Below are 15,186 nucleotides of genomic sequence, written 5' to 3'. Positions count from 1 at the left end.
AATGTTAAAGAGTAATTAAATGTTTTTCAATTATTTTAAAGTTTCAACGTCAAATTGATTGCCTAGGTACATTGTAAGTTGTCAGAATTGTATCAAATCTGAATGTTGGTACAACTTACAGCTTTGGCAGTTGTCAATAATCTGTAGGGGTGATTGTACATGGAATACATTAAAATTTTTAATGTAATCGATATTTTATAAGAACCCACAAAAACTAAAAAGATTACTAAATAAATAATGTTCTTTTTGAACTATTAATTAAAATACTATTGTAAAAATGATGGCTGCAAGATTTATTTCATTCTTTTGTGTATTTATGATGTATTTTATCGGAACTCAAGCTTCTAATCACTGGATGGTCACTGAAAGTGGTTTAATTCAACCTAGGGTATGATAACAGCTTCCTGATTGTGTTATTTTATAAAGATACGAAATGAAAGACACAATTAATATTTTCATTCACTTTGATGTAATTTTATAATATAATTTCAGATTGACTCGCCTTTCAACTTGGATCGCCCTTACGATCTCTTAGCATTTTTAAATCAGGAAAAAAGATGGGATACTGTTTTTGAAATTTATAATGATCTATCAAGTAGACAAGCAATTATTGATACTCTTTGGGCTGATGTTGAAAAAGACACTAATATGGGAGTTAAAATAGCGCATAATGAACATTGTGTTAAAGCTGGTAATGTGAACGTTATAGATTGGTATGCGGCTCTGTTAGAAGATGGATCAAAGAAGATCTCTGGCAAAGAATTTCTTCTGCCTATTCCTTATTATGGCCCTAATACTGACATGCCCGATTGCAAACGAATCTCTTCATTGGCATTTAGTATGTTTGCATTTGAACATTTAGAAGTGAGTATGACCATTTTGTAATCCAAATTTAAAAGTACAACACTATAAATAGAGTTTGTGTTATTGACAACAAATAAATTATAATAATGAATTTTTATAGGGTATGTTACAACGAGACAATCTCACTGTGAATCCTGAATTTGTCCTGCCAGAGCTGATATCTCCCATCATGACCCTAGATCAATTTGGTCACTGGTTGACAACTATGCTTCAACGCAATAACTCCTCCTGGCTGTATTATCACATGGCCTCACTGTATTGGCGGATTAGGGGAAACGCACCTAAAGCTATTGAGTGTAGCCGACGTGCTTTGCACTATGTACCGAGGTAAACTAAAATATATGTTTAATTTATTTGGTATTTTAATCAATATATTTTAAATATATGTTTGTATACATAATTTAACGATATTGTTTTAGAAAAAGAACCAAAGCTCTCTCTCTAACTCTCTTCTAAGTAATTTCTTGTCATAATTCTAGGGTGTATAAAGATATTGCTCTTGGAAGTCTTGGAATGATTTTACACAGAAGCAGCAAAACCAACGATGCTATAGTGGTTTTAAATGCAGCCATCGATCATGATCCAAATAACTATGTTAGTCATTTTGCTATTGCAAATGCCTATACAGTCATTGGAGATTTCAATACTTCTATAAAGTATTATGATAAAACACTTAAGTTAAATCCGAGGATGGAATTGGCTGCGAAACATAAGTCTGGAACGCTGTGCCACGCAAAATTAGGATTAAGAATTAAGTCAATTAGACAGTGAGTAAAAATTTTTTTGATAAATAACTTCATAAAACTCATTTATATTTAAGTGATACAATAGACAACTTTACAGTTATAACGACTCAATTTAATGTATTGAGATTTAGAGGGATGCAACAAATTCTCAATTAAGGGTGCATGTTTGCCTAAGCTTTTGGTTGCCGCCATTTTGTTGTTTACCAACTTTGAAACAGTATGGTCATAGTGCCACCCACATGTTATCCTTCCAAGGTTCAGTGGGCATCATTTTATTCTTCTCATAGAATTTATAGTATGATTTTGCCTCAAGGCCTTATTTGTTTGTTTTATTTTTATCTTTGTTTTTGAGCATGTGTTCTTTGCTTCTATTTTAAATAGATTTCTTGTAATTTTATCATTTACTTGTTTATTATATTTTTATTCCGCCACATTAAGCACCTGACATTATACTGTATAAATGGTTAAAAAAACATGTTTCTTGTGGAACATGAGATGGAGAATTTCATTGCTTCTCGAGATTCTTATTTTTTATCTCTACCTTTGTATTGTAAAGATTTTTCACCTTTATAAATGTGTTGTTATTTTTATTATTTAAGAAATCGGGTCAAATTTCTGTTTCGATCTTTTATTTGGCCACTTCTTAAATATATTTCCTTATATCTGTTTATCTTCTAATGTGATGATTCTTCTTCCTGTTCTACTTTGTTCTTATTGGCTGTATATAATTGTTAAAATAAAATGCTACATAATATTGTTATTACGATAATAAACTTCCTAATGATTTCAATTATGAATATTTCTTACTAATTATGATATGGTTCAAAATATTATTGCGGATAAACCTGTTTGTAATATATTCAGGACAGCTTTAATATTGTATTTAACATAAAATAGTAACTATTTAGTTTCTTAAAGAATCTTCGGAATTTAATCTATGCCATTCTAAAATATCTACATATTTTTATGATTAAAAAATGCTTGTAAATGCTTTTATATTATACATGAAGTGCCTTTTCATTTTAAATGTGATATTTTTTAAAATTATGAACAATATTACCCAGTGATTTGTTTTCATTTACTTAGTCATATAAATAATTAAATAATTTTATGGAATAAAATATTTTATATAACTTTCAGGACATTTAACAAGTTGCGTGAAGAATTAAAGGAATATACCAAGAAGGAAACGAAATATCTTAAAGTGCAGGCTGAGTTCCTTGGCACTATAAGACATCCTGATGATTTCGGTACTATTCAAAATTATTAAAAAAGAAATATTAGTGGAATGATTTGTCTTATAAGACTAATTACAGCAGATCTATGTTTAAAATCTTGCATGTTATTAAAAAAAAAAAAATGTATAAAAAAAACCTTTCAAAAATATCGCATGAAATAATAAAAATTTGTTCCGTTTTTAGAATACAGAAACGTAGACAAAACATTCGAAAGAATGGCTGAGATAACGGGTTTGAAAATGAAAGATATGAAAATGAAAATTGATAAAAATTCCCTTATAAAGTATTTTCTGGACGGTCTCATATATAACGACGACAAGTTAGCCAGAGCCGGCGTTGATGGCATCGATACGATATACAGCTTAGAGAGGCTTGTCATACACATCAATACAAATTCAAACGGTCAGAACGAACCGTTCCATGACCACCCCAGTTTCTCTATTAACATTAAGGAGAAAGTCAAACCTTCCGAACAAAAAACTGGTATTTTATTTTGATACTTTGCTTTATAACTATTTGTATTTGTTTTAATTTATTGACATACATATATATTTGAATTTACTGAGTATTTACTTGGTTATTTAAAAAAAAATGTGTTGTAACTATTTCCTACTAACCAAATGTCTGCGTTCTAGCAAAACCGGTTTCTCGAGATGAGAAGAAAGAATACCATCTGGTCATTGAGAAGAAACCTGCTGCGGATGAAGAATTATCAGAATTTGAGACTGGAATTATTATGTATGTACTGTCAAATAAGCAGAATTCAATGTTGAATGAACTGTTATTTGAATTTAAATGACATTATTTATTAAGTTTTAACGAAACTAAAATATATTATAATACAAGTTTGTTTACAATATAGAGATCTAATGAGATATTAATAGAACTTAATTTTGAATAAAATTAACATATTTTTTTAAATTTTCCTATTATATCTGAAATATATATATACATATGTATATATTTCTAATTGTTATTATTGTATATTGTTATGTGAATTTGTATGAGATTGTGTTTTTTCCCAGGTATCCCCCAACTATAACAATAAATAGGAACATAGAGGACTTTGACAAGGAGATGGAGTGGCCATCGAATAAACTTTGCAAGGAATCAGCCCATAAATTCCCTGAGAATGTTGAGGCTATATTCCCTGTCTTCTTGCCTTTCGAGAACAAAGGCATTAGGTAAGGTACGCTTTCGGTTGTGTTTTATTTTTTCTTATTCTTTATTACTATTTTTTCTTTCACTCATCATTTTCCTTATGGACGTTTTTGTTATAAATATTTATTAACTCTCTTTTAAATTTTGTTCTCAAAGCCAAGTATAGAAAAATGTGTGAATTATAATAATAATAATCTTATTTATCTTGTGATTCACATGTTTAAGTTTTACTTTTTTTTTTTGATAATGAAAACAATGAATGCATGAAATCCTTAGTGAAGAAAAAATTACTTTAAGTCGTATTTTATTATACGTTTTTTTTTCTTTGTCACCTATATATGTATATAATAATTATTAAATGAAACAAGTTTAATATCGGTTGAAATTTATTTGTAGAAAAAAGTGTTGCTGTTATATAATCTAATGGTATATATTTACAGAATGAAGTCTCTATTAACCGAGAAGCTCGGCGTGGCATTAACCGAAGAGTACGAGCTGCCGTGGTATCCGCCATCTTGTGACCGGGATGGGAGTTCGTCGGGAAAAAAATCACACAAGTAAGAAATGTAACAGTTATATGAAACTAATATTTTTATAATTACTACGCGTTATTATATTATTTAAAACTTCATACTCCCGACGTTTCGGTTACTTTGCAGCAACCGTTATCACGCGCGGACGAGATGATAATGTCTGTCCTTAGCTTGTCTTAGTAAGCGCAGTAATCCGAAAATATTATTTAATATCCGATCTCAAAATCTAACACTCTTTAATTAATGGCCCAGTATGTAGAATGATATGATATTCTGATGTTCATGTTGGGGGAAGCAATCTGTTTGGAAATAAATCAACATGTCTATGATATTAATATAAAATTAATACAAAAGAGGGCGGGGCTGTCTTTATGAAATTTTATCTGTGCAAATCACGCTAATAAAAATCTTGAAGTACACTTCTGCAACTACGTACTTGGCTTATTTTAATAATAAATCTGGCTAAAAAGGTTTAAACGCCATGGTTTCTATGGGAACTTTTTTTCCCGCCGTATAATCCTACTATCATTGATGATTCTGTTGCTGATGTAGTATTTTGTTACCTCCTTCAGTTACCTCATTGTTTGAGTATTTTTTTCAGTTGCCATCAGTAAGGGATTTGTCATATTTATATATTTCTGTTTGGTGAAACTAAAATTGAGTTAATGGTTTTTTTACAACCAACTTGTATTTGTCACTTATCATCGGTGCTTGCTCTGGTCCTCAATCGTATGAAAACTCGTGTCCCACAAGGCTTTCACGTTTTTTTTGTTTAATGCCAGCCTCACACAATGCCATGCCGGTTACTGTGTGAATTCCCTTATATTTTTGGGGAACATCATTAAGAGACGAAACAAAAGTTTGTCTGAAATCGAGGGTTCATTCAGAAAAGTATTTGGTAGCGATGTTATATATGTTGTTCAATTTGACCTCACAAAAACACTATTTTGCTAGTTCGTTGTAAAGAAGATATAAATTTTGGCATCTCTTTGGTTTGAAAACTCCCCACTTTAAAACTCGGCCACCAATAAAGTCATTTATAAAAAAAATGAAATGTTTTTTACCTACCTTAATGATAGCAAGTCTCTTGTTATTAATATTGTCAGTATTTAATTATTCATATGAAATCTCGTTTAATATTTTTTTCCACTCTGATGGACCGTGTCACCAAACAAATAGACACAAAATGAGCTCTTATTAGTTATGATCTTTTAAGATTTCTGAGTTTTAATTTGTGTGTAACGTAACATTTCAGACCTCAATTCACATATGAAGTGGTGGACACGGGGTTTTTGAGGCAAAAGTTATTGGAATATGTGAGCGATGGAAAGAGTGAGGACGCGGCACACATGCAGGACGCCGAAATAGGGCATAGGATATACATCGCTATGAAGAAGGTATTAAGGAACATTGTTGCCTATTGAGAATGTTCTCTTCTGTAGTAACTTGACTACCCCTATTCTATTGGCCTGTTGGAAAGTAGACTAAGAAAATAATTGGTTTCCTTGCCTATCAACCTATTTATAATGATAAGAAACGTATACATTGTATTAAAAAAAGGTGCAATCAATCTAAAACTTGTTTAATAATTTTTATACCATCATTTAAAATAATTGTTATAAATAAACAGCCAATGTAAGGTATAATATGTAATTGGACGTAATTGAAAACAACCAAAGTGAATCTAAAGAAAATTAGTTTTATTAAATTACTAGTTTTTGCCTGCCACTCCGTCCGCGTGGACATCAGGGCTATTCTCTGTCATTACGGCCACTTAACCGGACTTTCATCTCTTGGTTCCACCGGTGTGGTTTAGGTATCGAGATATAAGGTAGCCTACGCCCCTCTCCAAGATTCCGTCTATCTCCATACCAAAATTCATCAAAATCTGTTCAGTGGCTTAGTCGTTGAAAGGTTGCGCATAGCTATAGTTTCGTATTTATAGTATCAGTAGGGATGAAATTAAAATACATCATTATATGAAACAGAAACCTTTATGTTATACTTTATAGAAACTGGCGCCACGTTGGTTGATACTAACTCTCTCATCTTTGTACTGGAGAGTCCGAGGCCAGCCGTGGTCCGCTCTGAGTTGTCTTCGCGCCGCTGTTAAGGTGGCGAAGCCGCGCTATAAGGACCTGGTGCTGGTTTCTCTAGCCTCCGTACAGTTGGAAATAGGTCTGGCTGATGAAGCGATGACTAACGCCGAAGAGGCCTTCCGCATGAGCTTCTATGAGGTTCTTCCTTCTATCTGTATATGATAACAACAACTATTCTCTGTGACATGTAACTCTGAGAGAGCTCCAATAGTTATTGTTCTTGACTTAGATCATAACTTTTGCCTCACAAAACTGGCTAAATGTCTGTATCTTAAGGGCTAGAGTATTCTGTGTTAAATTAGTCATATTTACGATTAAAAAAATATATATTTTTTATTTGTATACAAATTAGCAGAATTGTTTAAATAACTTTATGTTAGCTCAATATATTATTATTTTTTTAAATCATAATGGAAAATTATCTTCTGATAGTGTCTTCACCTACAAATTAATACGACATTTTCGTTTGGCAACGTTGTTAACTGAAAGACAACAGGATATTAATCAATGTGTCAATATTATCATTACTGTAAAGAATATAATAATAAGTTGAGAGACCTTATCTATGCAAAATATATAAGAAACTATTTCGTTATTATCTTATACAAAATATATATAATTTTAATTAATACAATACATCCAGCCAGCTACAAATTTCCTGATCGCTGAACTGAGTATGCTCCGCAAACATCGGAACACACACATGTTCCACTTGAAGCAAGTGGTTAGAGTTGAACCAGGTTTCATGGGCGGTCTTGCCAGGGAGCTTCTGCTGGCCTGGGCCTGTATACTGAAACAGGTCGTCGCTCTGAGAGAGATGGGTTAGTCGCTTTTAGAACTTAAAATATTATTCTGCCCTGTAACACAGACTTTTAACTAGCACAGAACACAAGACAGCTCCCATAAACGTAATATTATCCTGTTAATTAGCACTGGAAGAATAATTACAACCTGTTTCAATAATTTTAAATATTGTGAGTAGTTTTTAAAAAGTTTTCATTACCTACAAATCGTTACAGATTACGTGAAGGGCGCCATCTGTACTCAGGTTCAACCGCTCATGGACTTAGTCTGTCAAGAGGACGAAATCAACTGTAAATCGCCCAACATACAATGTTATACCAATCACGGTAGAAACGCGCTGTGAATATGTACACGTTACGGTTTAATTTGTCTAACGATTTAATTTATCCCAATAGACACGAGCTCTCTCGTCCGCATGATGGACGAATCCGATACGGACTCCCTTTTCGCGATCAGTGAAAATTTCTTTGATCCGCTCATCGAGAACACTCCGGCCGACCGCGGTGAGAGATTAGCCCACCACGCCAACTTCGACAGCATGATAACAACCATTGAGTCTATATACTCCGGATGCGGGAACAAGAAATGTGCAAGTGAGTTAGTCTTATAAAATATATTAAAAGGGGTATAGCAGTATACAAATCGTTATTAAGAATAAAAAGCAAGTTTACAATTTTGTTTGGAATATTTTAAACTATATAGTTATTATCTACACTGCTATCGTTTTTGAATTTTATCTTGAAGCTTGCTTGTAGTTTTTTAATAAGAAACATATATATATATATATATATATATATATATATGTTATATATATATGTATATATATATATATATGTATTCTAAAACTCATCTCTCCTTTAAAACAATTTACCTGATTTAGCAATAATAACAGGTGACTTATTTATTATAATGAAATAATAAATCTTAAAATATAAAAGTTACACTATACATATAACCTCGTGTCCTAGTCTATGAATAGAGTTAATGCTGTACTATACTTGAAGCTAAACTTCTTCCATCTAATATTATTCTGTATTCAGATCTTGGTCCAGAAGAGGCCGGTGTTAAAGAAGAGGATTGTAATTATCAGCACCTACAAATGGGACATTGGTTTCACATCGTTAGCTTCAGGCAACTGCTCGCAGATTCCAAGTTAGAGTAAGTTATAAGTTCTAAGCTAGAGTTAGTTTATTTTCATGACTTGTGTTGAAAATCAGGTGTTTTATTGTGATCCTTTTTAAAATATTTCTTAAGAATAGTGATTCTGTATATATCTATTTATATCTTAATATAAATCCTGGGTTCATACATGTAGTAGATGTTACAAGGCTTGTGTGGAATCATATGGATGTGCCTTTACATTCATCAAATAAAAATAATTATATATATATTGTTCTAATGTTTGAATCGACTTCTTCTGATATTCAATTGTTGTATATTAACACACGTTGCATGTTTGTTTTTAATGCTGATATAATATAATTTCAGACTACCCACAGAAATATCATCAATACAAGTGAATAGTAAGAAGATCCCTGAATGTCGTCTGCCGGCCGAGTTGGACGACTTCTACTTGGAGAAGATCGCTCGAGCTGATACAGAGGGTTGGAAACCCGTCATGACACTGATGCATCAGTTCTCTGAAATGTTTGACTCATATGACTTCAATACGTTGGGCTCGAAGATCGCGAAGTATGTGGATATGGTGAGTACATTACTACTAAAAGAAAATCCAGAGATAAATCTTTAGATATATCGTCGAGTACTACTTGAACTAGTCATTTTGTTTATTAAAGTCTTCCGTGTACTCTATTTCGTAATACGTTACTATGTGTTGTAATGTGAGAGGAGTTAGAATGAAAGCCCTGTTATATCTGAGCTTCACCTTTTGTCAAATATTCAGTGTAAATGATTTTTTTTGTCTTTGTTTCTAGCACTATGAGTGATTGTTCATAATGAGTTAGTATGAGGCTGGATTCGAATTCTCAAGAGTGTACCGACTTTAGCTTTTCAATAATAGATTTTATTTAGTAATGAGCAAAGTCTAAATTGTATTTGCTTTTTGTATACGTATGTATGTTTTTTCCATCAAATCTAGAGAACGTTTTTTTTATACTTTTCTAAGTAATCGTCTGTGGTGATTTTTAGAATATACATGAACATTTATAGTAAGTAAATAATTTTTTGCTAATTATTAAGTGAGGTGAGGTGATAAAAAATTTCTTAACATAATTCCTATAGGTAACGGAGGTATAGAATTATAAATAATGATTTTTAAACTTTACTTCACTTTAAATAATGTCTATTTTATTGAATACTTTTATTATAAATGATATTTTAGGTTTTTGCGTGTATTCGTTTAAATAAAACTAAGATTTTCGGATATACTTTGTTTCGTTTTCATTATTTTGTCCGCCCGTGAGCACGGTTGCTGCAAAGAAACCGAAGCATCTAGTTGTGCAATAATAAAAAACGCAAGTAGTACATCCGAAAATATTAGTTTTATTTAAATTATCGGACTTGACTTAATGTAAGTTTGCTTTCAGAAGCATTTGTAACTTAACGTAAAATCACGGATAATATAAAATTATTTCTAGATTTACATATTTGACATAAGTCAACTGTATTAACAAGTCCTTTAGTATTTCTAAACGAAAAAGGTCTAATACTCTATATCTCAGATCAGGCTAGAAGATACAGCCGTATACACATCCTACTGTCGCCACAAAGCTGTTTCATTCTGTCATTAGGGCTAGGTTAGACGATACACATGACATACCGTACCGTCAACCGCAATTGATTTTCGTCCAACCATATATGTATCGTTCTGTATTTGCGTCTCCAGCGTCCTCGTTGGTGGGCGGGTCTGGTGGCGGCCGGCTGGTGGTGTGGTGCCGGTGGGCGCGGGTCGTGCGCCGCTCGCTGCCTCGCCGCCGCTCACAGATACGCTCCAAACAAATACGCTACTTACCCACTAAGATCCCTGGTCGCCATGTTACATATGTGCGTATATTTCATTCGATAGTTTTATGTACAACGAACATCCGGACATTCGTACATCAACATATCTATACTCGCCAATACTCGCAGACTTTACCACATATATTGTTGATGAAATGCTAGCAGGACTAGTAACAAACAGTTAAAAAATTCACATATAGCCCTTGTTTTGATACAATAATTATTTTTTTTATAATAAAATTAGGCAAGTGTCATATTTTGCTCTCTGCTTATTTTGATGAAGATATTACGTTATTTTATGTTCCATTAATAACGTTACAGGCAATCAAAACAACAGGACGCCAAACAGATCGCCTACCTGTCTTTCTACATGTCACCCAAGAATAAAATAGAGGCTTTCCTTGTAGCCGTATCACACGCGTATCTGGTGAGTTGAGTTATTCACACTATACTTGATACAGATAATTGGTTATTGGACTCTCGACCTTACAGCAAACGTTTTCTGGTTTAAAGTCATAAAATAATGCAAAGAACGAAATAAATGTAAGGCATCGTGGTTTATATTATGGAAAGCTTGAGGTTTCAATTTGAATAAGGCGTTTTGATTTAATTTTTTTATATATATTATGTATATACATATTAAAATAATGACTTCTTTATATTTTTTCCTATAGATATATATTTTTTAATAATTATGCATTATATCTTGCAGGCCGAGTACGAGCAAGCTATGTGGATGTATCGTTATGCTCTCACTTTCGACGCTGACTTCGTTCCGGCCAAAGCGAGCATACATTCAACCATATGCCTCCTTTTATATCGTGACGGGAAAGCACAATTTATGGAATAAATTTGCATGAAATTTTAAAAATTATATATCAATATATATTATTCCGATCGCCCCAGTGTCGACTGAGGAAGATAATCTTGGTTAAGTATTTTCTTTGTCATTTTGTGAATTTTCTTAACCTACTTGATATTATCTCAACAACAATAATAACTTGTCTTGTAAGTCGCCATATTGTAACTGTTAGCTTAAATAACTGCAGTTTATTTAATAATTTTGTATCCCTTCTCCTTCGAGACTTTTGGACTTTGTTTGACAATTTTATGTTTAAAATAATTTAAAATTCAATGTAAGTACACAAAAGCCCGAATCGAATGATTATTTTTGTAATGATTTTTTATTTTATTTTTTATAATACAAAGATTCGTCGACATTTAGTTAAACTAAGTACTTAATGATCACAAAACTGTTATCTAGAAATGTATTTTGGCAAGTGTGTTCTATTGCATTATAAAAACGAATAAGCCTGATATTCAAAAAAAAAAAAATTGACATTATAATCTTCTTCCAAGACCGTTCTTCCCAATTATTTGTGGTCGGCCTAGTCCTGCGTTTCATAAAGGGCGATTTGTGGCGAGAGCTTTCTTTTGGTTTTTTTCATTCAAGTCCTTTTGAACCGTCGTCAGCAAAGTGCCGGGGGGCCTGCCACGTTTCCGCTTCGTCGTTGGCAAGTTCAATGCATTTTTGGCCATGTGGTCTTCCGGTCTTCTTTGAACATGGCCGTACCATCGTAAGCGTTTCTCTATAACTTTATCTACAACGGGAGCTTCTTTGAAGCTACCTCTGACATACTCGTTTCTAAGTTTCCACGTTTTTGTCGATTGTTCCATCGTGACTTATAATAGAACATGGATATTTAAAAGTATCTACCTGAGGAAGCGGGGTGTTCTCATTGTACACTTTGATGTACTCTCTGTTTGTGACACAATCAGAAACACGGATGTAGGTCACATAACTTCCGTGTGTGGCTGAGGGTTACGTTTCCTGGGATGTTCTATGTTAAGAATGTGTTTGTAATATTCAACCCATCTTGATTTTACTTCATCGTCATCAGCTAAGAACTTATCAATTTTGTCTTTTATATATTTTACGAATGGTATATCCTCTGTGCTTTGATATCTACTTTTTGCTATTTTATGGACACCGTATCGTGTTGTCGCCATCTCCAGGTTTTTATAACATTCTTGGCTGGAAATATGTTTAGTGAGTGCCATGTGTCTCTTCGTTTCTTTCTTTAATTGGTCACATTTTAAACGGTCTGATCCTTTTCATGAGGCTACTTTAACTTTTACAGATTCGTCCCACCAGTTTGTTTCCTTAAAGGGACCTCTTCTTTTCTTCGCTCATCCTAGATGGTTGTCTGCGTTTCTTGAGTAGGTATCTCTAATAATAATTTGTAAAGTACGTCCCAGAATATATCTTTATTAAATTCTTCGCTTCCCGATCGTGGAGCGTAAATCGAGATGATGTTCATGCTTGGTTGGTTGTCGAGGGTAATTTTGAGTATTATTCGATGGCTTACCCTAACGAAACTTGCCAATCTCCCGATAAGTCTTCCGAGAGTATTACGCCTACTCCATTTCTATTGTTAGTTTCGCCATAATCAATCAATTTGTAGCCGTTGCTTATGTTTTTAGAATTTGAGCCCCTCCATTTACTATCTTGTAAACAGCATGCATTAATACAACGCCTCTTACGGCCGTCACTGAATTCTGACTTCTGTCCGTCATAGAACTAACGTTAAACATAGCAATTCGTAGCGATGCGCATCTGTAGTTCTGACTGTCGCTTCGGCGGGAAGCCCTAACATATATACTCATATTCTTATTTTGTACTCCCATATTTGGACAAGGAAAGGGTTTGGCTGTGTTATTTTACGACCTGTTGTTACCTGACGTGACCCTCGTGGAGGGCCTGGGGGCCGCCGTTGACCCGAAAGTTCTTCCGCCGCCTCCCCTACTGAGTCCTCCACCCAGCACTCAGCACGTCTGCAGCCTTTACTTAGAATATGTCTAAGAAACCTGTAGATGGGGTTTGATGACGGAGTTTCCATCTCCGGCCTTGTGGTCCGCGGGAGGTATTTTGTTTCTCTTCTGCCCCCTGGAAAGATTTATCCTTTCAGCGAGCATCCCACTATCCGCCGCTTGTGGACGCGGGCTCGGGAATCAGGCTACCTCGACCCCTTTATGACAATATAATATTTCAATTATCATTGAAACTAACATATTTATTAACAGCTTCAAAGAGTTATATAAGAGTGTCATATCCTGAATAGACAATAGTTTTGCCTTTCCAGTAAATGTTTTTTAATCTGTCAATGACAAACGTCACTGATGACAGTTCACAATTCACATCAAATAGAATTCACAATTTTTCTTACGTTAAAACAATTTAGATTTTCTAATCGTAGTATTTTCAATCAAGCCTTACAATATAATGTTTTTATATTAGATATTAATGCATCTTTTACCTTAATAAAACAAATTCACATAAATAAACTCTGTATTATGATAGTGTTACATACATTTTTAATCAACTTATCGTGTACTAAGTAAGTTATAGTAAGTGTTTAACAGATTCTCGTATTAACGGTAGCAGTGGTATAATCATTCAATATATGAATCTCAGTAATAATCCATAAGTGTGTCGAATATAAATTTTGATCTTTTATTTTTGGGAACAAAAAAATTATATTGCTCATAATTTGATTCTGATCAAAGAACAAATGATAATTTTATTATTATGGCCTTTATTTTGATTTTAAATCATTATATGTTACGTTAATCGCATTTACACACACCAGTCAGTTGTGTTCAAGCAAATTTTGAATAGTTTTTTTTTTATTTAATTTCATAGTTTCACAGCTCTCGTAACACACTAATCGATTTCTTTTTAAGGTTGACACATTTAGTTTACTATATTTTAGTTTCTTAGACAGTAATTTTTTACTTGTATTTATAATGTTTGTATGAATTTTGAAAATTTATCCGCTGTCTCTTCCTAACACAAGCTTCCATTGTAATTCATATCTAGACAGTGTGTCATGAATTTTCTTATCTCAATTTACTACAATTACGTTTTACTTTTGTTATTTTTGTGTTTCCTCTATTCTGTCTATTTAGAAACTTCATTGAATCAGTACATAATTATTTTTATTACATTTTATTTAACTGTCATATTCGAGGCCTTATATTTTGTTAATTGAAAAATAATGTTCTTAAAAATTGTCATGTTTGTTACATAAGTGTTATTTTTTTTGTATTCGCATAGTGTTTTAAGACTGATGTTAATTTTGATTATTCTAATAAAGGACAATTATGAATATGTCTGCATATATATTTATATGTACCATCAAATTTAATAAATTCAATACAAGATCGGGTAAGTTAATATTGTGAATTACTTTATTATAAAATACATACTTTTATTTATAGTTGAGTTTAATGATCCAGTGTTCATGGATAAGTGAGAATTTGCAGTAATTGAGTTTACAAAATATTCTTATAGTCAGTAATAGTAATCTCAGCTTTTTATACTTTATCCGCCTTCTACACTTAAAAGTTAATAGTGGAATTGGTTGTCATCTATTTGATTAGCTCACACACATTCACTTACATATGTTGCAAGCTGCACCCACACGTACTTAAAGTGATCTTTATACTTATATTGGATTATTAATGGAAATGTCTAATAGTATAAGAAGTTTTAAATAAATTTATAACCTGTAAGATTCAAATAGACTAAAAGTGTAAAATAGGTGTTTCACAGTAAATTCGTATACTCAGAATTTTGTATAAAGAAAGTATTTTATTTTTATGACGGCAATCTCAATGCAAATTATAACAAATATTAAGAAACTTTTATGCTTTATACTTTATTAAGAGACATTATATATAAATACAAAATACACTCCTTTATTTTTCCGTATTAGAT

At 32.6% G+C, this 15,186-nt stretch overlaps 1 protein-coding gene across 2 annotated transcripts; it reads left to right on the top strand.

The window, feature by feature from the left end:
• Nucleotides 1-153: 153 nt before the first annotated feature.
• On the top strand, nt 154-14,577 carry LOC116766396 (tetratricopeptide repeat protein 17). Of its 2 annotated transcripts, none has more exons than XM_061522684.1 (19): nt 154-388; nt 493-864; nt 965-1,191; nt 1,344-1,631; nt 2,751-2,860; nt 3,032-3,331; nt 3,484-3,586; nt 3,874-4,032; nt 4,450-4,566; nt 5,798-5,939; nt 6,555-6,779; nt 7,285-7,462; nt 7,661-7,735; nt 7,841-8,038; nt 8,486-8,603; nt 8,934-9,150; nt 10,291-10,448; nt 10,728-10,833; nt 11,119-14,577. In XM_061522684.1, exons 1-19 carry the CDS (start codon nt 278-280, stop codon nt 11,254-11,256), a joined length of 3,342 nt encoding a protein of 1,113 aa, XP_061378668.1. In that variant the 5' UTR covers nt 154-277; the 3' UTR covers nt 11,257-14,577. The 2 variants fall into 2 exon arrangements, with proteins under 2 accessions (XP_061378668.1, XP_061378667.1); XM_061522683.1 differs by having other exon boundaries at nt 7,661-7,771.
• The last annotated feature ends 609 nt before the right edge of the window (nt 14,578-15,186 follow it).

This window comes from Danaus plexippus, chromosome 15, assembly GCF_018135715.1.
Source record: "Danaus plexippus chromosome 15, MEX_DaPlex, whole genome shotgun sequence".
Taxonomy (NCBI): Eukaryota; Metazoa; Arthropoda; class Insecta; order Lepidoptera; family Nymphalidae; genus Danaus; species Danaus plexippus.
This window is presented reverse-complemented; position numbering and strand designations above follow the sequence as displayed.

What these genes read in the sequence shown, in the direction of transcription:
- LOC116766396 (XM_061522683.1), top strand. Translation starts at nt 278, where the DNA reads ATGATGGCTGCAAGATTTATTTCATTCTTTTGTGTATTTATGATGTAT. An exon ending in GTGGTTTAATTCAACCTAGG is followed by an intron (nt 389 to 492) that starts GTATGATAACAG and finishes ATATAATTTCAG; the next exon opens with ATTGACTCGCCTTTCAACTT. An exon ending in TTGCATTTGAACATTTAGAA is followed by an intron (nt 865 to 964) that starts GTGAGTATGACC and finishes GAATTTTTATAG; the next exon opens with GGTATGTTACAACGAGACAA.